Raw genomic sequence first — 25,165 nt, 5'->3', positions numbered from 1 at the left:
GGGTGAGGGGAGTTGATGGCAGCGGATGCCGAGGGCACGAGAACGGGTTGGCAGCAGGCTAGATTTTTGTGGGGGTCCCGTAAAAATCTTTAAAAAAACAAATCTTACCACTTTGGAGAGCATGGAAAATTGGCATGCTTCACCCATTTCTCCTTGGAAATTGCAATCAGGGTCCTACAACATGCATTAAGACCCTGATTCATATAACTAAATAGGCTCCCGCCTGTTTTGGGCAGGAATGCTGTATACCCGTTTAAAAGCCTGCCTGAATGTTGATTCAAACGGGCAAATGGATACACAGGGACCCCACCAGTTTTTCAACTGCCCGTCGCCCATTTTTCAGGTGAGAAACGGGCGGTCAGCAGTAGAAAGTTCCACCACCCCCCCCCCCCCAACCTTGTAGAGGAAAACAGAAAAAAACTTTGATGCGAAACACATTTACAATTTTGTGTTGACGTTATTTTTTTTTAAATATTGTCCCCTTCCACAATGGTCTGTTCGCAGAACATTCATTCCAGGCTGAGAGGAATAATAAAATAAATAAATCTGTACTTAAATGTTATACGTTTGCAGATGTTGGATTTCATCCTGCGGATACAGGCTCATCCAATGTCATTTAATTTTAGTTTAAAATATACTGAGCGTTCTCTGATATATTTCATTGCCTGGCCAGAGGAATGAAAACATAACTGCAAATTTATAAGTACTGGACATTCAGAGATCTTTTTACTGTCTTCATGAAGATCGTGCATGATCATTAAATAGTATATCTACGTGAAGGTATACAGTGATACATTTCAGTAGAAAGAATGAGGACAGGCAATATAAACTAGAGGGCACAATTCTAAAAGGGGTAAAGGAACAGGGAGATCTGGGGGTATATGTGTACAAATCGTTGAAGGTGGCAGGGCAGGTTGAGAAGGCAATTAAGGAAGCATACGGGATCCTGGGCTTTATAAATAGAGGCATAGAGTACAAAAGCAAGGAAATCATGATGAACCTTTATAAAACACTGGTGCGGCCACAATTGGAGTACTGTGTCCAGTTCTGGGCACCACACTTTAGGGAAGATGTGAAGGCATTAGAGAGGGTGCAGAAAGGATTTACTAGAATGATTCCATGGATGAGGGACTTCAGTTACTTGGATAGACTGGAGAAGCTGGGGTAGTTTTCCCTGGAACAGAGAAGATTGAGAGGAGATTTGATAGAGGTATTTAAAATAATGAAGGATCTAGACAGAATAGATAGAAGCTGTTCCCATTGGCAGAAGGGTCAAGATCCAGAGGACATAGATTTAAAGTGATTGGCAAAAGAACCAAAAGTGACATGAGGAAAAACTTTTTTACACAGTGAGTGGTTGGGATCTGGAATGCCGGGGGGTGGTTGAGGCAGGTTCAATTGTGGCTTTCAAAAGGGAACTGGATATGTACTTGAAAGGAAAAAAATTGCAGGGCTACGAGGAAAGGGTGGGGGAGTGGGACCAGCTGGATTGCTCTTATATAGAGCCAGCACAGACTCGATGGGCCGAATGGCCTCCTTCCGTGCTGTAACCGTTCTATGATTCTATGATTGCCTACAAAATAGAATAAAATATTTTACTTTAAAAAATTTTTGCACCATTTCCTTATGCAAACGAAGTTACAACACTCACAAGTTACAATTGATTGTTTATGAAAACATAATTAATAATTGACATGTGAAAGATATGATATATTCATAACATTAAACTGCTTACATCCACAGCCTGGTTATAACTGATCTTGGCTTGTATCATTTCAGGAGTGTCTGTAACACTTGTAAATTTCAAGGCACATGGATGCTGACGATATTTCTTCTGTTAGGTACAAATTTAAAATCCAGGATTAGTATCTCTTCAAACTTTAGTTAACACAAACATCATTAATGAGTATATGCTACTACTTAATAGATTTACGACTGCAAATCTTGGGAATAGTTTTCTGCATTTTGTTTGGCATTTTCTAGAATGTTCCCTTTTTTTCTACAAGTTCAAGCTCAGTCAGACTTGGGATATTGTCTCACCAATATCAGTGGAAAATTCTTGCTAAACTTAGGTCTATTTGAAAATAGCTCCCACACCTTCAGCATTTGAGAACTGATCTGGGACATTAACTGGAACGACTAGATTAAGTTGTACCAGTATAAATATTGCTGATAAAAGTAAGAAAAAGGCTTATATTTATCTAACTCCTTAGCACATCTCTTTAAAACATCTCAAAGTGCTTCACATACAATGATTACTTCCATGTTTGGTCACTGTTTTTATGTGGGCAAATAAGATAGTCATTTTGTGCACAGTGCACAAACAGAAATTAGGTAGATGACCAGTTTATCTGTTTTTGGTGGCATTGGTTGAGGAAGGAATGTTGGTCAGAACACTAAGAAAATGCCCTGTTCTTTGAAAAGTGTTATGGGGTCTTTAATGTCCACCTGAACCATAAGAACAGGCACATGAGGCTTCGGTTTAATGTCTCCTTCAAGGAACAGCATTTTCAACCATGTAGTGCTATCTCAGTACTGCACTCTCAGTAGTGCCAGATTAAGTCCTGAAGAGGAGCTTGAAGCCACAAAGCTTCTGAGTCAGAGGTGAGAATTCTATCAACTAGCTGACAAAAGAGAATACTACATTAAATAGTTCTTTTAACACATGAATCATAGTTTTGATGAATTTGTGTTTTTGACAAGGTGAGCAATGACAAGTGCTAGAGAACGGATTATGTTTTCACTTTTGCCGCCTAGTTTCAGATCAGGAAAAGCATAGCCAACCCCTGCTGCACCAGTGCACTTTTTCCCCATAACTCACATCAGCCATTCTTATGGCCACTCTGGATGAAATTTCATATGACATGCCAATTTACCCAATGTGTGGGCCTCCTCTGTGCTACTGACGTGGGCCTACTAATGGGCTGAAACTCTCCAAATTAATTTCACTCAGGTTCTCTACATATTGAGAAAGAAAACTGCTTTGACTGGTTTGATACTCAGGTCCCAGTGGTGAAAGAACACCCAATTCACTCGACCAGCATTCAAATGTTCTTCTGCCTTTTCCTTTATCTTACACCCAGTGAACCCAGTTACACATTGATGGCATATTCAAACAGATTATGTATTTCTGAAACAGATATCATTCCCAATACATTCCAGCAAATGTAACAGTGAAAAGCAGTATGAAAGGGAAGCTGAATATTAATTGTTTACTGAGAGGCGGTGTGGATTAATTTATTACAATTACCTCACTGAATAGTTCTCCAGCCTTCTTAGCCTGCTCGGCATTTAAAGAACCATAGGTTCTCCATCCAACACCACGCATCCAATTCAAGTCAGACTTGTACTGGTTCTGATAAATTTTAGAAAGTAGTATCATATTAATATTCTCTGACAGGATTATAAAACACTACATAATACAGTGGCAGTATTGGTGGAGGTTAAAACACTGCCTTGGAGATTACAAGAGTGACTCCGAATGATTCCTGTACATTCCTATGTTCCTCTGTTATTTCAGACTCGAATACTTTCTAAACACATTGTTGTGTTGTTTAGGTAATTTAGAACCTTTCTAAACAAGAGAGTAACAAGTATCAATTACTAAATTAGCAGGCAACAATAATAATGTGTGTCATCAGAAGGCTTTGGCTCCATCCATTTATTTTAACTTTATGAAGTAACTATTTCAGACTCGAACACTCAGATGAGATTTCTCCAGATGATACCTTTAGCAAAACAGTTGGCATGAGTACAAAATGGGATTTTCTGTTTTCCACCCATGCTGATTTTTTTGCTAAAATTATCGAAAAGAGGAATAACATTCCCACCACCACTTAAGTAATTTTGGTCGAAATTTGTTTTCAGGGTTATTTTACTAGAACACCAGGCTACAGGCATTTGTCTTAACCTTTCTAAATAAGAGAGCAACAAGTATTGATTACTAAATTAGCAGGCAACAATAACAATGTGTGTCATTAGAAGGTTTTGGCTCCATCCATTTATTTTAACTTCATGAAGTAACTATTTTCCAACATTAAATGATCAATTGGCTGTAGTTAATGAGTCATGAGGATGACTTTAGGCAAAAGCTTTAAGAAAACTCACTGTATAAATAATAATCAGTACTTCATAACCAGCTGGGCTCTTGAATTAATTGTCTTTAATACTCTGGCAGATTGTGTATAATGTGATAACAAGAGCATGTTGCAAGGCAGGAAACAGATTTCTTTTATTTGGCTTAGCACTTCTAGTTTTGATGACTTTAAAATTGAATAAAATAGAAAATTCTAAATAAACTGAAATACTATAATCTTATTTAATTGAACCCATGTTTTTAACAGGGTAATCTTAATACTGTCAACATTTTAGGTGCATTAGAGCTTTGTGCATGTGGTAAGCTGAGCCAAGCAAAAAGGTTACATATAATTAGGCTTCGAACAGGAGGGGTGACTATTCTTCAGAGAAATCAGGGCATGGGGAATACTTGCACACAGTAATGATGTGCAGACATCAGAGATGCATACAAGTGAGCTTTCATTGTGTCACTATCTTTCTGATCCTCTATATATAGAATCATGGCTATGGATGTTTTTGTTCTATTTTCTATTAGATCTGTTATCCAAACTTAGTTAGTAACTAGTACAATGTGACTCAAATATGTCAAGAATATGTTACTCAAATATGATGAAAGTCAAATATAATATAGGCGGTCTCACACTGAAATATTCTGAATATGTCTTTGTAACCCAAGAACATTCTGTGAAGTCAAAAACGAGATAAAATTTAAATGAAACTTATTTACACTATATAGAAGTACATTATTACTATAATCAAACAGGACAACAGGCAATTGGTATCAGAAACAAGCTGCTTACATTACTTTGCATAGCGTACACTCTCTTAGCCCATTCAATTTTCATATCTCCAGGTAGGATAGTATATCGATGGAATCGCTTCTTGTAGCCCATGTCAGTGGCCAGGCTCTGAGCCCTTTTTGCATGTACCAATTCCAGCATATCCATTGTAAGATGGATCTTTGTTTTATTTGCCTCAGATTTCCTTTTGTATTCGAGGTCACTCTGCAACTTGGAAGCTTGGATAGAATGGGCCATCTGAGAATCGCCCGCTACATCCTTCACCCCAATGAACTTGCCCTTCAACTTTTCATACGCCTTCCTGTACTTGACCTGTTGAAACATTTTAGAAAGAGGTTAATGAGCGACCTTTCTTGACTGTGTTATCTGCCTTATATAATGCAGGTGCTAAAAAGGAGATCAATTATTATAAGCCAGACAAAGTATTTTCAAAATAATCTTGTAATGAAATTACAGCATATAGTTATCCAGGCCTGTGTGCACTCAGTCTCTAGTTTGAGAGAAATCCTTACTGTTGTTCATCTACTGACAGCTGAGATTTCTTTCCAGGCATAAAGATGACACTGTCTGTGCCGTGAAGCAATGTGACAAGGTTATCACTTGGAGGGAGAGCTTCTTTCAAATATAAATAACTTTATAGAAATCCTCCCAGTTCTTTCTTATTGTTCTTCACCTACCGTCAACTGAAAGTACAATCTTCCTGATCTTAAAGAGAAAACTAGATTCACATTTCGGGTGGTACCTTTCATCAAAACTCCGATCATTTCAGAGTTCTGCTGAACCATCCCAATTTAAACATTAATATGTCTTTCAGATGCCGAATGACCATCTGTATTTCTAGAATGTTCTGTTTTTATTACAGATTTCGAGCATTCACTGTTTTTATCTTCCCAGTTTCCTTTGTCCTTGTCTAATTCTTATGAGACACTCTGTTATGACTTTATACAATTTTACATGAAGAATATTTTTTCATATGACCTTTTGCCAAGAAGCTCGACAACAATGTAAAACTTTGGGGGTTTAGATTAAAACAGTTATTTTTACAATGGAGATATGTGGAAGAATGGTCAACACGATCGCCTAGATTTTACGATTGGTCTTATTTTAATCTGGGCATTAAACCATTCATTTTAACTGATGATACAGCTGGTGATCGGAAAATCTAAACTAATAGAAGATTGAAGATATTTGGCACAATATAGTTAGCATTTCTCCAATCACCCTCATTATTTTGCAATTTTAACGCTGTATCAAAATCCACAAAATATATAACTTACATCACTCGCAAGATCTCGTTTCGCCTTTGCTTCCAAAATTGCTAAAGTGTCCAGTCGCAGTTCAAAGCACTTTTCTTTTTGAGCCTCCCAATCTCTCTTGTAGATTGTCTTGATAATATACAAATTATAAAATAGTTTCAGTTAATAATGTCCTTTATTAGTTAAAGTTCAGTTCATTGAGATATAGAAAAGAAGCACTTATCTGGCTCTTGACTTGCACCAGATGCAGTCTCGACTTTAAGTCAGGGGGGGATTTTCCATGACAATGACAGGAGAGCCACAGTTACGTTATTTCTCCCGCGTTTCCGCACTCTTTGTCACCAAGCATAAAATTTAACACTTGGCTTCAGTGCAGGAACCAAGTTCAATGATGATTAAATTAGTCAGTTCTGAAATTGAGCCACAGTCACATTTTCATTCTCATTTTGATTCTCCTTGTGCAGAGAGGAAGGGGGTGATTTTAGGAGGCAAATAAGGGTGCGTTGGGGTGGGGAGGGCTCTGAAAATCGTGCAAATCCCGTTCGGGTTCGGATGCCGACTCCAACCCGCTGGCTTCCGAATTTCCCAGGGACCCACCTTTGTGCGCGCGGGCAACCCGAAACAGGAAGTCCCGCCGGCTTATGACAGTTAAAGAGCCAAATGTACCTCATTGAGGTGCTTAACCACTTTACCTGTGACACATGAAGGGATTAGAAAGATTTTTAACTTACCTGGGCAGCTTGCCCACCGCTTCTGATTCACGCCTGGTGAAAACGGACGTGAAGGGCCGGATCAGGGAAAAAGAAACTAAATAAATTAAATAAAAAACCATGCAAAGAAGTGAAAACACCAAATGCACCTATCTTTGAAACTTGCTCCGATGTCCGATGTCTCCCGCTCCGATGTCCCCCTCTTCACCCTCCCAATGTCTCCCCAATCTCACCCTCCCCATCTTCCCCTCTCCCCCCCAATCTTCCCCTGCTCCCCCCCCATTTTCCCATCTCCCCCCGATCTTCCCCTCTTCCCCCCTCGATCCTTCCCTCTTCCTCCCGATCTTCCCCTCTTCCCCCCCCCCCCCCGATCTACCAGTCTAGCACTGGATCTCCCATTCTGCCCCCCCCACCTCCCCGCCCCCGGGTCTTCCATTTCAGCGCCGGATGATGTCTGGCTCTCTCTCTTTCCCGCTCCCCCCACCTCACGTTGCAGCTCCTGACGGCAGTCCAATGGCAACCCCCCCTCACCCCGCCATCCCGCCTCCCTGTTAATATCAGGGCCAAAGACACAAGCACACTCCATTCTTCTTGGACTTTATTTTATTTATCTTTACAAGGATTTGCAACTTATTTTTTTCAATTCTCTGATCTCTCTGCTATGCACCATCTGTGGCCAAGCGAGTTCTTTTGTTCTAGGTACGGTGCTCTTGTGATGCTTTATTTGTGCATTGAAAATCTATCTTATACGTATCTATATAATGTTAATTTATATGCAGCTCTTATAATTATACCAGTTAAGCTCCCATAGTGTTGCTCATGGAAATGACAATTTAAAAAAGAAATTCTTTCTGTAATTGTCCCAGTGCTCGTCGAAATTCTTTTGATTTCCCTCTCTATGTCTTTCTCTTTGTCCTCATTCTCTCGCTCTCTCTCCATGTGGATATTCTGGCTCTCATTGTTGTCTCTGTTTTTCATCCCTAAGGTATATCCCTAATAAAGTAATTTGTTTGATGAACTTCTGTAGCATGTAAATTCACTTTTTTTTTAATAGAGTGATTATGGTCCTGAACTAGCAACCCAAACGTCATGAGTTCAAATCCCATTATGGCTAGATATGGGCTAGCACCAGATTATTGTAAAAATCCAACTGGTTCACTAATGTCCTTCAGGGAAGGGAACCTGCTACACCTATTTGTGACTTCAGCCCTGCACCACGTGAGTGACTCTTAATGGCTTCTGGAGTGACCTAGTCAGGTCACACCACTACCTTCTCAGAGCTACTAAGAATCGACACAAAAGTTCACCAACATCCCAAGAACAAATAAAAGAACACACTAGCACTTTCCAGCAGGGGGCGCTGGATATCATTGCTTATTCTCCTCACCAGCACTGAGGTCAATTGTTGCACCCAACTAATGCAACACCTGAGACCTTCTGTGCCTTATAACCTCAGCTTTGTAAATAACTGGTTTACTTACATCACTTAGATACTGAGCATTTGCCTTGGCTTGTCTGAACAATGGCTCATCTTTGCTGATACTGTACTGATGAAGACTCTGTTCGCCTGTTGCCTTGTATGTTAGCTGCATAACATGGAAGAATAACAAAGAATAGATTTTGTGTCTTAAATAAAATGTCATATATCATTATTAGTTTTAACATATTTATTCTCATATTGGCTAAGGTATGGTGCATTCCAAATTTTAGATTTTTAAAATGCATGTATCAATACTATACCCACACACATAACTATCCAAACTATGTCAGTAAACTGCATAACACCAACATGTATAAAATCCAGTGTAAGACTGTGAAAAATAAAAACATTTTAAATGTATTTCAATAATTATTCCTCCAAAAAATTGTAGTAGCTATAAAGAATGAAAGCTATTTTTAATCACTACAATTTATACAAAAAGCACTTTTTTATCAAGTCATCACAATTAATTGTTTTTTGTGTGGGAGAACTCCGCAGCTTTATCATACTTAAATAAATTAGAAATGCTTCCAAGAATTGTTGTATAATTATCTATGATAATATTATTCTATAGAACTTCTAACTTTACATTTCCAAAATTAAAAGTTTGCAGCTTCTAGATGTTTCCTTTTTAACTAAAGTTTTCCAAACAGCCATAAGTTCCTGGAACAATGACTTCTAAATCTAAATAGCTCCTGCTGAGAACAAAAACAGCCTGCTGAGCTGTTAGATGCCATCACTCTCAGCAGTGCCATCAGCAGGAGCTAGGTGGTACTGAAGTTATGATTCCATTATATGCTTCCTTTATTTTGTGTGTCGGCGATCATTTCCCCTCATAATCTAGTAAAGGCAAAATAGCAAAAGTTATGGGCACATAAAATGCAAGGGGTCCACAGTATTCTGTTTTTTAAATATTTACTTTTATGATATTTAGCATTGCTATTGTGATATTTTGACACCCGCACTGGTGGTGCTAACTAGGTTCAGGACTGAAAGAGTTCATTTCTAAGCATGTTGCTTCTTGCATGAAAATTTATGTTTGAAGCATTGAAAAATAAAGTAAAAAAAACCCCCCACAAAATCAGAAACTATTAGATGTTTGGAAGTAAACACACACAAACTTTCTTTTAAACTTTTCCTGTTTGATCAGCTTTGTTTGTGGTGATGGCACCCGTCACTCTTTGAAATACAATGTTTTTTCATAAATGATCTCTCAGCACCAATGCGGTACTCACATCACTTTGCAAATCCTGGCTCTTCTTGGCATGAATAATCTGTGGAGTGTCTGCCACACTTGTGAATTTTAACGCATCAACTTTCTGTCTGTACTTTTTCTGTGAGTTAAAAGAGTGTGCAATTTAATCGCTGACAATAGTGAACTTGGTTTTTAAAGCAAATAAAACATCAATATGTCCATTTATGTGTATTTAGTCAAACATTAACCAAATGCATGCTGGACTTCAGTGTCAAAAGCGACTATTAAACCAAATTAAGCATGGTCACAATTTTTGTCCTTTTTACCAAAAACTCAACATTAAATGTAGATTTTCTGTCGGTAGATGGGACCTGATTTACCACCAGTATGCTCACTATCACCTAATTCCTTTTTTTTCCCTTATCAGTATGATTTTTTAAAAACTACATTATCCATGTAGTTGCACTTGTGTTTCGTATCAGCCTGTTCACCAGTCTGCCACTGCAGTGCAATAAGCAGTCTATCTGCCAGACAGGAATGCAAAATTGTCATCCTGTCTTGTTGATAGCAGGGCTTGATTTCCCTTGGCTGATGAGAGACAGAACAAATATGTTTACCACCTGCCAATGTTAGAAACAATAAATGAAGGTGAAAATTCAGATGGCCGGACTCTAGTATTGCTGATTTATTATCTTCTGCACTGCCTTCTCTAAATTCCAGCATTTGGGATCAGAGATTTGACAATAGTTTTTTTACGATTACCATCAGATTGAAATCACAGGATCCTGTATCTAGTTACCGCAAATATGAAAATTCAGACCATTCTGACCATTCTGTAGCACATGGCTTGTACTTATAGTGTAGTACAGTTCCCTTACTGTCATAGCCAATTCTACAACTATTTGTATAGAAGTACAGGAGCTTATAAAGGGCAGAAGGGCACAAATAATAAAAAGTCATAAAAATTGAAATGAGAGGATGATGTAAGGAAGAAAAAAGCAAAGTTGGTTTCAGAAATGTTGTGAAAAAGAAGAAATGTGAGCCAGTAGACAACAAAACAAAGTAATGGTGGTTACAGCGAAGGGATTAAAAGGTTAACTCAAAGTCTAAGGAATTAACAGCTATGCCCTGAGCAGCAGGTTAACCTGGCAGTAACTCTGCCATTTTCTTTTTATAAAGTTTCCCCAAGCTGAAGATTCTGTCTCACAGTCATCACAAGGTTGGTGAGGGATTGTTAAAGTGCAGAATATTGCTGGTGTTAACTACAGAAGAAAAAAAGAATCATACCATCAAATCAAACTATCAGATTTACTGTCAGGTTAAGCTGTTACAAGGATATAGGCTACACAAAGGCAACAACTAATTTCAATATTAATAACTCAGTTGTGATTATTGTGTACGTGTGCCACAAATCTCTAAGTTTGCTTAAAAGAAAAAAAAAAGTGGTTATAATTGTCTGGGATAAAACTGAAATCTTAATCAAAAATATGTTCACTAACCCTGTACAACTGTATTTATGTATTTTTTGTTCATGCCTATGGAATGTGGAACACCATTTTTTATGAATAATTCTGATACTTCATCAATCAGCCCCATTTGCATTATCTGTTTGCAGATGAAACCATGTGATACAATCAGGCCGCTGTTCCCTTTGATGTTGGTATTCATATGAAGAAGCGAATTCACGAACAACTGCCATTTCATAACTCCTGACTTGAGAATGCACATATAATAGCAGCCAAATCTATTTAAAACATTGCTGGTGATATGATTTGCATAGGATCCACATCTACAGCTCTGATGAAGGATCCCACCTGAAACATTAACTTCACATTCTCGTTCAAATACTGACTGATTTGCTGTGCATTTCCATTAATTTTTGTGGTTATCTTGTTTTTATTTCCACGGCATTTTTTTAACCCGACCCGCAAAGCCAGATTTACGGTCCAGTGGTAATTTTACCCCCATACTGTATTTGGGTCCCATTCCACGCTGTTTAATCTACATAATTTCAAGCTTTATATTAAATTCACTCAGTTCATATATGATATATGTCACTTTTGACAAGTGCAAATATCTCCTGCTTCACAGACACTTAACATTAATTCAGGCAAACTTTATTAGCTTCCACTGTAGACTCCAGGTGAGACTCACTTTACTAGTCTTACTTCCAGCTGTTTGCAATTCAACAATTGTTGAACTGAGCTTGTTTGTTCTTACCCGATAATGTATCTTATGACAAGTGATTATCATCTATTTAACAGATTCTGATTTTCCCTTACGCCCAGAAAGTCCAGGGATCCAGAAATGATTCACTTTGTTATGTCAGAAATATGACACATGAGTATAAATAGCAAGTCAGTTACATGCTCCCAAACAATGTAAGCTGTGTCAGTTTTTACTTACCTCATTGTTCCCAAGTTATTATTTTATTTATATCACATGCTAAGACTATCGAGTATATATTCAATAAATAAATGCTGGTAGTTTATTGCTTCCTGTAACCCACAAGTCACATGGAAGTATTAGTATTATCGCTGGATCATGACATGTCTTGTAGAGCATGGCCAGTCCCTGGCAAGTTCAAAAGTGTGATATACGCGTGGAGTGAAATCTTACTGTGCAATATTGGTAACAAACTCGGTAACACATTCGTATGAAATTTCTCTGACTGCTATTTTATTAAAGGTGTCAATGCATTTAAAGTAAACTCTTTAACTATTTGTTAAACTAGCAGACAAAGGAAATTCATTTGAATGTATTAATGTGTTCATTACTAATACTGTACAGCAAAATTTCAAGCCATTTATCAATTATGATGGTATAGCTTTAGATTGAGAAATAATTGCATGTGAATTCCCATGAACAAACAGCTTATCAGAATCACTATCAGAGAAAACAATTCCGTCAAACCTAGTGTCAGAAAATTACATGTTTAATTCTGGGCTATGTTTTCTCACCTCACTTAGAATATCCCCGGCTTTCCTAGCCTGCTCCACATCCAGACTTCGCTCTGCCTCCCATCCTACTCCTTTCATCCATGTCAGATCTGCTCTGTACTTATTCTGCAGTTAAAAATAAAGAAAAATCAGCTTCTCTGTTAACATCTGTAATGTTGTTAACGTGAACAAAACCCTGTCGATAAACAGGTCTCATTGTACAAATTGTGCAAAAGACAGCAAGATCTCATAATCAACATTCAAGCTGTACTATGGGGCCTATCTCATACCACTGAAGTCTTTATAAAAACATTTATAGTGGATATATGCACCTCATGATATAGGACTGCCCCATACAGACCATTGTTTGATCTGATCTGTGCTGAGTTAGCTGATTCCAGCAGTGATAAGAGCAATACAAATGGCATCAGCAACCCCACAATAGCAAGGTTTCCAGTTCTTAATTGCTTTCCTGTGACCCTTGCTGGAAAGGTGTATGTGCCGCAGTCTAATACTTCCACAGTCAAGCGGCTTGTCAACGCTCACTATCTAGCTTCACACATGAAGAACAGCCATTTGGGATGAGGTGTCTGATGCTGGAACTGTACCCGGCTATAGTCACTGCCTCCAGGAGAGGCAGGAAGGGGAAACAACAGGAAAATATATTTACTTATTGGGATGTTCATTTTATTTAATAAAATAAGGAACTTATAAAAAATTATATTAATCTTCAATTGCTAGAAATGAGTACAATATTCTTCAAGCAGCATAATATACATAGGTTTCAATATAAAAAAATAAATTGGTACACTCCCTCCTGTAAGTTTAAAGCAAATAGCTTAAAATATTAATTCTGTCCCTTCATTAGGGGGTAGAAGATCAAATAAGCAAAGCGGGCACAATTATGCATCATCTTGGCCCCACCTCACTCTGTAGCCCGTAGGCTTTCTTTGCCCATTCCACTTTCATGTCTTCTGGCAACAGTGTATACTCATGGAGCCTCTTCCTATAATCCAAGTCACTGGCCAAAGCCTGGGCTTTCTTGGCATGTGTCAGATTCACCATATCCAGTGGCAGGTGGAACTTGGTCTTTGTCTCTACAAAGTCTTTCTTATACTCGATCTATTTTAAATAAGAATAGTTAACAGTATGAACAACAACAACTTGCATTTATATTGCACCTTTTAACGTAGTAAGTTTGAAGGCACTGTATTGTGAACTACATACGTCTGATATAAGCTATATAACATTTTGGAGTAATATTGCATTTTCTTAGGAATATGCTTTTCAAGGTTATAAATTAACAGTAAATTATTAACCAATGTAACAGAATATTCAACATATTGTAAACTTTAATTCAATCCATTATATGAAATTCTAGTTATAATATTTTAAAAATCAAAGATCATGAGTTGGGAAAATATGATGCAATGTCAGTTGGAAGGAAAATTTAGCCCTCCTGTTAATCCATAATGATTTTAAATTGCATATTGAACTGAAGTAAATAATGGGATTTTGATTTTTCTTATCTAATGTACCTCACTGCTCATCTTGGAAACCCGTAGAGAATGCAGAGTCTTCGAATCATACACTTTGCTTCTCATTGCTTTGCCCTTGGTTTTCTCATATGCTTCTTTGTATTTTATCTTTCAAACAACAGGGAAAAAAAGAATTGAATTATAACATGTAGCAGTAGGCTGGTGATAAAGTGCTAAAATAAATGATTTAAACACTTTCTCAATCTTGTACACCTAGAAATGATCATTTGCCTTCATGTGATATTCACGCGTCTTCTATTTTGACAAGGCATCAGCCTTTTTATTTAAAACAAGTTAAAATAGTGGGAGAGGGAATATCATGCAAAGTCATTAACTGTTGTATGTTAATACCACCAACCGTCATTTCTAGGCTGTAGATACTCTGGCATTCTACGGTGTACCATGTGCAAGTTTCCCAATCCAAAATATGTATCAAAATGGTTGCAAAATTTATAATGATGCATTTGAAATTGAACAGGCCACTTTGCTAGGAATCATCACAACAACAATAACAAAACAATAAGCATTTATATAAAACTTCTCAACATAGAAAAACATCTCAAGGCACTTCACAGGGATGGAAAGGGGGAAAAGTGGACATTGGGCCAAAGAAGGAAATATTGAGAGAGGTGACCAAAAGCTTCGTCCAAAATGTTCTTAAAGGAGGAGCGAGCGGTAGAGAATGGGAGGGGTTTAGGAAGGCAATTTCAGAGTGTGGGGCCTAGGTGGCTGAAGGCACAGCCACCAATAGTGGGGCGAAAGAAGGGGTGATGCACAAGCGGCTAGAATCTGAGGAATAGAGAGGTTGGAGGAGGTTACAGGGATAGGCAGAGGCAAGGCCATGGAGGAATTTAAACACAAGGCTGAAAATTATAAATTCGAGGCATTGGGGGATCGGGGGTAAGTCAGTGAAGACTGGGTGATGAGCGAGTGGGACCTGGTGCTGGATAGGATATGAGAAGCAAATTTTTGGATGAGCTGAAGTATATGGAGCGTGGAGGGCCGGCTAGGTGAGCATTAGAATAGTTGAATCTGAAGGTGTCTAAGGTATGGATGAGGTTTTCAACAGCAGATGGGCTGAGGTAAGGATGGAGGCAGGTGCAAGTAGGCAATCTTTGTGATGGAGAGGATATGGGGTAGGAAGCTCAACTCAGGCTCAAATAGAAAGCCAAGGTTGGGAATAATCTGATTCGGCCTGAGACAGTAGCCGGGGAGGGAGATGGAATTTCCAATATACTGACATAATATGAGCATAGGAACAGCAGTAGGGCATTCAGCCCCTCGAGCCTGTTTCACTACTCAATCAGATCATAGCTGATCTGTACGTCAACTCCATTTACCTGCCTTTGATCCATATCCTTTGATACCCTTACTTTCTGTTGATCTCAGTCTTGAAAATTTCAATTAAGTCAGCATCCACAGCCTTTTGGGGGCGAGAGTTCTGGATTTCCACTACCCTTTATATGAAAAAGTGCTTCCTGATTTCCCTCCTGAATGGTTTAGTACTAATTTTAAGATTGTGCCCCTTGTTGCGAATTGCCCCACCAGAAGAAATAGTTACTCTGTATCTACCCTATCGAATCCTTTCATAATTTTAAACAACTCAATTAGATCACCCCTCAACCTTCTAATCTCATTCTATTGGGCTAAATATTTTATCACAGCACTGAGCTTTGCATTAGCACAACTGAACTGAGCTAATCTGGATGGTTAGAAACTTGTGACCCAGTTTTGTGCAGGCATCTTTGATAACTTTTTTCACAGAACCATGGATACATAATTTGTTTCACTGTAATGACTCTCTACCAGAAACATATTCCCACATTCAATCACTGGAACCATGGGATTCCTTTACCAGAATGAACAACAATTAGTTGTCAACGTTCAATTTTTTTTTTGATCTACTTTCGCTATTTTTTGATTCACCTCAACTACAGTGTGCCTGGCAGGAAACAAAGTCTACAGCATCTGTAGAAATGGCTTTGTATCTAGGTTTAGGGAAAACTGATGAAAGAGAAAACCAGCAACTTACTTCACTTGCCAGGTCCCCGGAGGCTTTGGCAGCTAAAAGAGCTATCGAATCCAGCTTCATATGAAACCCTTTGCCCTTACTCTTTTCCCAGAATTCTTTGTACTTGATCTGAGGGCACAGAGTTTACTCAAATTATATATTATGCATACATGTGTGTGTTTATGTGTACACATAAGATTTGCATATTTGAAACAGAAGCAGTTTCCTTAAATCAAAAATAATCAATCCTTTAAATTGCAGGGCAATGGGGAAAGGGCACGGGGGTGGGACTAATCAGTAGGTCTTTCAGAGAGCTGGCACAGACATGATGGGCCGAATGTCCTCCTTCTACGCTGTATGATTTTATGATTCTATGACTCTTTATTATTTGTTGTGCCAGCTCTTGATAGATATTGCAAGGGCAATTTTGTGCTGCTGACTGGTATCCATTGCGAAGTGGGTGGAGGCTGCTCAGACTCATTTAACTTTGGGCCTTCAACAGCCATCTCCTCTGAGAGAATTACAAATGGAATCTTGAAGCTGATTAACCATTAAATGCTGCTTACCTGCGGCTTCACTCATTTACAGCTCATCTGGGGTAAGTTGCATTTTTAGAAAATGTTAAAAATACACAGCATGTCAACCAGAACTATTCTGATGAAAGGCCACACTCAAAACATTAACCTATTTTTCTCTTTCCGACACTGATAAATCTGTTCACCATTTCCAGCAGTTTCTGATTTTGTCTCAGACATCCAACATTTGTGGTTTTTCTTTTTATTTCTTTAATATCATTTAAAACTGTTAGATGCTTAAGAAGGAATTCATCAGAATAATTAGGGTATGCAATTTTGATTGACAGTTTAGAATATTTATGAACACAATCCCATAATGAACCACAAAGTCATGAGCTAGTTACAGCAGTCACCTTTATGAATGGGACAAATGCCGGAAGCTGCTGGAATGAATCATGCACCCAGTCTATACCAGTGAACATTCAGAAATATTGAGAGAAGTGTAATAGATATTTATAGAAAATGATTGTACAGCTGGTATTTAAAAAGACTTGCATTTATATAGCTCCTTTCACGATCTCAGATTTATATAGCGCCTTTCACAACCTCAAAGCACTTTACAGCCAATGAAGTGCTTTTGAAGTGTAGTCACTGTTGTAATGTAGGAAACGCAGCACCCAATTTGCACACAGCAAAGTCCTACAAACAGTAATGCGATAATGACTAGATAATCTGTTTTAATGATGTTGGTTAAGGGATAAATATTGACCAGGATACCAATCTTGTACCCTGCTCTTCTTCAAATAATGCCACGGGATCTTTTACGTCCACCTGAGAGGGCAGACAAGACCTCGGCTTAGGGTCTCATCTGAAAGTCAGCACCTCTGACAGTGCTGCACTGGAATGTCAGCCCCAATTTTGTGCTCAAGACTCTGGAGTAGGACTTGACTCCACAACCTTCTGACTGAAAGGCAAGAGTGCTATCACTGAGCCATGGCTGACACCTATTTGGCAGATTGGTGTATTTTGAAAGCTACATAGATTTAGTGCTTAAAGGGTTAACCAGTGTGCTGAATGAGATCTAATTAACTGACATAAATACAAATTGTGCAGTTATTTAAATCTTGTTGCAATCAAAACAGGTATTAGTGTAAGGAAAGGCAATTAAGTTAAAAAAAAATCTAAATGCAAAAACATTTAAATGGTGCCTTATAGAAAAATACACACAAACAGGAGTCACAATGCTTGGATTGGTGTTACAGTAATTTTAGTAAATTAACCTGTGGAACACCTATTGAGCACAGAAAACTTGGAAAACAGTTAAGTGCATGTGTGCAACAGGGACTGATCAAACGGGAATAACAAAAGTTAAGGTGCTGTTTATATGGAATAAGGCTGCCATCTTCTGGCTTCTTTTTAGTACTACAGTGAGTTGCACCAATCAAATCAGAAACAGTTAGTATTTTATCAGGTAGCTCCAGCAGACTTAAAATTAAGCGATACTAATGTTCCAAAAATGGATATATTGCTCAGCTTTAAAGGTAACATAAATGTATAAGCATATAGATGCATTTAGATCCAGTGAACCACATGGTTTGATTATAATATGGAGGATTGATCCATTAATGCACAGATTGGAGAGGATATACAGCTTCACTCCCTATGATATCACCAGAGCAGCCTTGCTAAGAGGGAGATCAGATTCTAACATCTCCATCTCAGTAATAAAATTAATAGTTTTACTAAAATATCAAACAAAATTCTGCTGAATTTATTACTTTACTCCACATACAATGGGATTACTTTGAACAATCTAATTATTATCCTTCATGTCTTGATTAGGTTTAGAATTTGCCAGTGTTATAAATGCAGTCAATATGTTCATAAAATCATATCTGTTAATGTCACAAATTGTTTTTAAGATCCATATTCCCCTACCCACCTTGTGCAATAGGAGCGGAGGTGATTTTAGTGGAGTAAAACTCGCATTTTGGAGTCGATTTTAAGTCCTGGGAATGTGACTCAGTGAGCAGCTGGCCAGCCCAGGAGCAGCAGTGGGGAGGTCCAGCTGATTTTAATGGGCAGACCACATTAGCATGCCACTGGACAACTTCCCAACCAAAACGGCCTGGAATTCAACGGTATATGGCTGCCCGGCCTTTAAAATCATGAAGCCACCGCCAGGGATTAGAGGAAACAGGATCTGGCACTAAGGGAAGTGATCAAACGTGGGTGTCTGACAGGGATCAGGGGAGGGAAGCCCGGGGCTAGGGAGGCCCAAATCTTCCTTGTGGAGCTCAAGCTATCCTCTTCCTGATAGCTTTGGCCTGACGGGAAGACTATCACTGCTTCCCCACTCAGGCCTCAAGTTAATATTGCAGTCCAACCCATGTGATGTCATTGGAGCCCAATAAGTTAATAATATTCACTCCATGCAATCAGATGTCAAATTCCAATGTTGAGCAACAATTTATTTTTGGGTTTTGATACTTACATCACTGTACAGATCAGCATTTGCCTTGGCCTTAACTAAATGTGGCACTTCAAGAGGCAATGTGTACTGGGTTTTGGTCTTTTCATATTGTGCCCGATAATTTAACTGTAAAGAAAAAACATAGGCAAAGGCTTGTGATTTGTGTTAACTAAAGCGTGTGGGGAACACAGTAAGTTAAACATATCTATCTAATTGTAAAAATAATGGTGGTAAAGTGTCTCTTTGTGGATTCTTCCTGCTGAGAAGATGAAAACCAATCTGCGTTTACACAATATTTTTGCAATGCCTCTAAACAATCTTCACTTAAAGGGAATGTTTTTAAAACAATCACTGTATCCCCATAGCTGACAGTGCTATCCTAGGTAATTCATGACACCCTATCTCCTGTATTAATTTAGGTACATCCAAGACTTACATTGCTTAGCTGTTGTGCATTAATTCTTGCTTGCACTATCTCAGGAGTGTCTGTTACTGATGTGTACTTCAGTTTCTCCACATGCTGCCTGTAGTACATCTAAAGCCACAAGCAAAAGTTCACAAAGAAATAGAGATGAGAAAAGCAATTTGAAAAGTAACAATGGGTGTTGCATATAAACATCAGAAAATAATATTAGGAATACTTAAAATTAATGAAAATACTCCATTACCAAAATTATCTCTTCATCACAACAAAGTTTGAATTACAGAATTATTTGGCCCATCATGACTGTACCAGATCCCTGAAACAGCTATCAACTTAGTCCTATTCCCCATTCTTTACATTTTTCTTTTTCAAGTATTTATCCATTTCCCTTTTAAAACCTATTATGGATTCTGCTTCCACCACTGTTTCTGGTATTTCTGGCATTTCATATCCTGACAACCCTCTGGATTAAAAAAAAATGCTAATCTCTTCATTCTTTTGGTGATGATTTTCATTTCTGCTCTCTAGTTATTGACTCACTGACCAGTGGAAATAGTTTTACCGAATTTGTCCTGTCAGAGCCTCTCATAATTTTTAGCATCTCTATTAGATTTCCTCTTGACCTTCTTGTTATAATGGGAAAAAAAACAGTTTCTCTAATCTCTTCTCATAACTAAAACCTCTCATTCCTGCTTTCATATTAGTGAGTCTCCTCTGTACCCATTCCATGGTCTTGGCATCCGAAAGTAAGGCACTCAAAACTGGATGCTATAGTCTAACTGTGATCAAAAATGAATAACAATTTAACATTACCTCTTTACTTCTGTATTCTATGCTCCTATTTATGAAATCTACAATCCCTATATTTTTACAGCTTTATCAACTTGTCCTCCTGCATGCGAAACAACTTTTGGTATTAGATCAAGAAGATTTTTTCTCCAATTCCCCCCTCCCTTCCAGCTTCCAACGCTTATGTTCAAGTTTTTAGAAAAATCACTGCGTAAGAGAAACGGTTGTGTACACTGTGCTGGTTATTTCCGGTGTCTTCACACTGTCTTTTTGTATTGACAGTTGTAAACAATTTTACAACACCAAGTTATAGTCCAACGATTTTTATTTGAAATCTACAAGCTTTTGGAGGCTTCCTCCTTCCTCAGGTAAATTGATGATGTGGAGATGCCGGAAGCAGACACTAAGTCCTAGTAATATTTAAATTATGCATTAAATATATAAATTTTGCAAGTGAATACCATTTATATTAAAATCCAAACTTCTAACACCCTTCCATTTTGCACAGCATTTTAGAGACAAGCTAAATAATAATTTTTCTAACTTAATAATTTTAATAGAAATACTGCTGCACTGTTTGGAAAACAGAGCTGAAAAAGCCCTTTTTAGGTCACTGTATTATTTATTCTTGATTTTAAACCTTACTGTGTTTCTTGAGTCAACTTTGTGTCTGGTTTCCCCAATTTAACAAATAAGTACAAGAAGAACAATGGCTGGGCCACAGCCCACCCTGAAGCTAAATTAACAAGGTACCTTTGCAATAGTCCACCTCTTCTGTTTGAAAGTTAAGAGCATTGCAGACTGGCAAAAATACATTACATTTCAGTGGCATACCACTCACTACACTAACCACATTCACATGGATGCCTTCCCATCCCCACATTCCTGTGGCTTTGCTATCTTTACCTGATCCGTATTCATCAGTAAATACAGAGCATCCTAATCCAAAATATCCTATTCTTTTCCATATAAACTTTTTGATACCGCAGTTAGACCAAACACAAACTAACCAACAAGTTTATTTCTTTGCATAGAAAGTGATTAAAAAATGGAATTCTTTGTCATAAACTATAGTAAAAGAAAGACAAAACTTGCATTTATATAGCACCTTTCACATCCTCAGGATATCCCAAAGTGCTTCACAGTGCAGGAAATACTTTTGAAATGTTGTCACTGTTGTAATGTAGGAAAACGCAGCAGCCAATTTGCACACAGCAAGGTCTCACAAACAGCAATGAGATATCTGGCCAGATAATCTGCTTTAGTGATGTTGGTTGAGAGATAAATATTGGCCAGGACACTGGGGAGAACTCCCCCAGTTTTTGAATAGTGCTGTGGGATCTTTTTACATCCACTTCAACAGGCAGACAGGGCCTTGGTTTAACGTCTCATCTTAAAGACAACACCTTTGAGTCCTGTACTGAAGTAGTAGAGGAAGAGACTATTTTTTTTATCAGTCTAACTTCTTCATTTTCTCTGGGGTTTATTTAAATTACTTAGTATTTGTTTAAACGTTTAGGTTTATGCCACCATAAACAGGTTGTAGTACTAAACCATACAGATCAGAATGGTTCAATCTGCAGTTTGTTAGCTAATCTCAGCCAGGCAGCAATTGGGTTCTGCAATTCACGTCAGCATTCCTGGGCTAGAAAAATGTTCCATTGCTGATTGCTACCCAGTGACCCCATGCTGGAATGTGTGTGCGTGCGAGCGTGAATGCGTGTGTATCTTTCAGATGAGCGCAGGTTGCCCCAAACAATGGTGATGCCCTTTATGGCTAAAATAGTCTGATGAAAATAACTGTCTAGGCTCGTGAAGAATGGCCACTGGGGAGAAGTAGCAGAGGGCAGTTGGAACCATGCCCTCGCAAAAACCAGTACCTTAGGGAGAGTAGGATAGAGAGGAAAAAACTAGAGGAAGAATTATTCAAGTGTCTGTAGAGCCTTACATCTTTTAATGGGACTAGTTTCTTCACTGTCTCAAATGAAGGTGTAATATCCGCTGGATAAAAGCAAAGCAATTTGTCACCTTCCAAGTCAGCTTTGTACTTCCTCTAAAAAACACAAGGAAATATTCCAAAGTCAGTATTTTGAGATTAAACATCAATTCTTACAAAGTCAGCAGCTAAAATTACTGGTGTAACAACATTTTCAAAACTAAAAATGTACTCACCTTCTGAGTCAGGTGTCTGTCAGGGCATGAGCTGAATATCAATACACATCAATACATATTCAGTGAAACACTAGTCTATTGCTACATTTGCTGGTCTCAGTCAAGTGAGCCACTGTTTATTCTCATATTATATACCACAAGAGATCAGATTGTAGCAAGCTGTGTAGTGCTGCTCAGTCACCTGAACATCAAAAAATGCTTACAGTCTGATGATAGATAATATAGAAAAGGTAATAACTAACAAAACACATTGCTTTAATTCTTTTCTACAAGTTATATTTAAGATTAATTCAGACTTTCTTTTTACTTTTTAATGGGTGTATTTGCAGTAAGTTTCCCCCGTTTTGTACTTTTATCCCCTTCCCTTGGTCTACCTAGCCTAATTCTCTTAGCTGAAAAGACAGGCACACAACCCATTGCTTGCCTGCCACCAATGTCCCTTGTAGCCAGCCACCAGGAAGTTCAGGAAACTATCCAGGGCTTATTCTCCCTTTTAATTTTCCCTCCCCATATTTGGAAGGCATCACAGCCACTAGTGGGAACGATTCCGTTCAACCCAATAGTTCAAATTGCCAACTATGAAAAACTGGACTCAAACCTGAATCCATCCCAGATCTGTAACACTGGGAAAACTTTCTTTTAACATTTATACCACACATATAAAAAATTCTCACAGCCTTGTTAGTAACGTGTGCTTTTAGCACTTCATAGAAAATTATTATATTTTGTTGCAAAGTTATCACACTGTCAAATTAAACAGTATTTAACAGTGTCAATATTTAACAGTCCTTACATATTTAACAGTAATTACATTTACTGTTGCCTTCAACAACCTGTGCATAAATGTTTAAATTATGTACATATCCCTTAACTGGGGTTAAGGGATATGTACATAAATTTTGATTAAATTCCTTTGCCATTGAAATTACACTGTAAGATAGTAGCAGATGTACACAGTGTATTTCGTCTGAAACTCCTTATTCTGCTATTTTAGTAGAGACATTAAGGGTTACAGGGGAATTTCATACAAACAGATTAAATCTACTGCTATCCTACGATGTGATTGCAGGATCTTTAGTCTTAACTAAAGCAATCAATGTGCCCACCATATTTTTTTAAAAGGGAGAGAAGACATCAAGGAGCAAAATCCAGAACTGGTGTAAAATTTTGCTCTAAGGCAGGTATAGCTGAAGGTCCAGAATTGGGGGAAGAAGAGCACTTGGAGAAAGAGAACAGGAGAGACACTTATACTGAGAACAAGATCAGATCGAACGTAATTGGGGAAGAGTAGGCTTGAGTATGAGAGGCAATCAGTTCAAAGTTGAGGTCAGGAAGGATTTATGAAGGTTGGGACTTGGAGCTGCTGCAGGATGAGAGGGAAGTAACGGGGAAATGTAGGGCCTGGAGCCAAATGATCATTTTTGGGAGTTATGGTGCGATGGCTTGATTTTATCGCACCACTCTCAGTACAATTGTGCTTTTTGTACATTTATTTGTAGTGGATACTTGGTTGTACAGTGGCATCTATAAGTTTAATATAGTTGTTTGGCTCAGAACATTGGGGCTCAGCTGAGCAGAATGGGTCATGAAATATGAAGGGAGGTTATACTCAAGGACAGGGATATGCATGAGGCCCGGTGGAGTATGTGAGGCCATGCAGTGAGAGGGGGATAAATAGTTGGAGTGATTGGGAAATGGGATGGGTAGGTTTATAACGTTTTTCTGAATTGTTGGATTTATTATGTGGGTACGTTATAAATGTTATTTTTAGCGGTATATAGTGGACTGAATGGGGAATCAGCATGCCAGCTATATTGCTGAATTTTTTTTGTTGAAGTTTGATTGGGTTGAACTTTTCTTTTGGTGGAATGTATTTGGAAAGAATTTTTTTGGTCAAATGTGATTGGGGAGAAAATTGAAATGGAGGGAAAGATTTTGCACAGTAGATAAGAGAAGTGAAAAAAACTAATTGAAAAGCACGGATACTTAAATACTTAAAATAAAGAAAAAGAACATTGGTTCACACTTGTCAGTAGATGACAGATTTGAAGTACATGACTGACATGAGCAATGCTATCATAAAGGTACATTTGTTTCAACTGTACGAACATATGAACATAAGAACATAAGAACATAAGAAATTGGAGCAGGAGTAGGCCAATCGGCCCCTCGAGCCTGCTCCGCCATTCAATAAGATCATGGCTGATCTGATCCCAACCACAAATCTAAAGAACACAAGAAGTCGGAGCAGGACCCGGCCACATAGCCCCTGGGCCCTCTCCGCCACCCACAGGGCATTGACCGATCCGAACTCAGCTTCATGTCCAATTTCCTGCCCGCTCCCCATAACCCCTAATTCCCTTTACTTCTAGGAAACTGTCTATTTCTGTTTTAAATTTATCTAATGATGTAGCTTCCACAGCTTCCTGGGGCAGCAAATTCCACAGACCGACCACCCTCTGAGTGAAGAAGTTTCTCCTCATCTCAGTTTTGAAAGAGCAGCCCCTTATTCTAAGATTATGCCCCCTAGTTCTAGTTTCACCCATCTTTGGGAACATCCTTACTGCATCCACCCGATCAAGACCCTTCACAATCTTATATGTTTCAATAAGATCGCCTCTCATTCTTCTGAACTCCAAAGAGTAGAGTCCCAATCTACTCAACCTCTCCTCATATGTCCGCCCCCTCATCCCCGGGATTAACCGAGTGAACCTTCTGATGGGCAGGAAAAGACCAGCTGGTCCATTAAGCCTGCCCCACACTATGATGGCCAGACCATCATGGCT

At 38.4% G+C, this 25,165-nt stretch overlaps 1 protein-coding gene across 1 annotated transcript in view; it reads right to left on the bottom strand.

Moving 5' to 3' along the window:
* nrap (nebulin-related anchoring protein) overlaps window positions 1-25,165 on the bottom strand; it is a 79,181-nt gene that overhangs the window by 28,588 nt on the left and 25,428 nt on the right. The window contains exons 13-25 of the mRNA XM_068002186.1: window positions 22,156-22,260; window positions 19,431-19,529; window positions 19,016-19,120; window positions 16,028-16,135; window positions 13,996-14,103; window positions 13,382-13,579; window positions 12,479-12,583; window positions 9,559-9,657; window positions 8,325-8,429; window positions 6,155-6,262; window positions 4,878-5,189; window positions 3,251-3,355; window positions 1,736-1,834 (exon numbers count right to left, since the gene is read on the bottom strand). Of these exons, the coding sequence (XP_067858287.1) occupies window positions 1,736-1,834; window positions 3,251-3,355; window positions 4,878-5,189; window positions 6,155-6,262; window positions 8,325-8,429; window positions 9,559-9,657; window positions 12,479-12,583; window positions 13,382-13,579; window positions 13,996-14,103; window positions 16,028-16,135; window positions 19,016-19,120; window positions 19,431-19,529; window positions 22,156-22,260 (1,656 nt within the window). The remainder of the gene's footprint in view (window positions 1-1,735; window positions 1,835-3,250; window positions 3,356-4,877; window positions 5,190-6,154; window positions 6,263-8,324; window positions 8,430-9,558; window positions 9,658-12,478; window positions 12,584-13,381; window positions 13,580-13,995; window positions 14,104-16,027; window positions 16,136-19,015; window positions 19,121-19,430; window positions 19,530-22,155; window positions 22,261-25,165) is intronic.

Source organism: Heptranchias perlo, chromosome 21 (genome assembly GCF_035084215.1).
Source record: "Heptranchias perlo isolate sHepPer1 chromosome 21, sHepPer1.hap1, whole genome shotgun sequence".
Classification (NCBI taxonomy): domain Eukaryota; kingdom Metazoa; phylum Chordata; class Chondrichthyes; order Hexanchiformes; family Hexanchidae; genus Heptranchias; species Heptranchias perlo.
The sequence above is the reverse complement of the archived record's forward strand: the minus strand, read 5'-3'. Positions and strand labels throughout refer to the sequence as shown.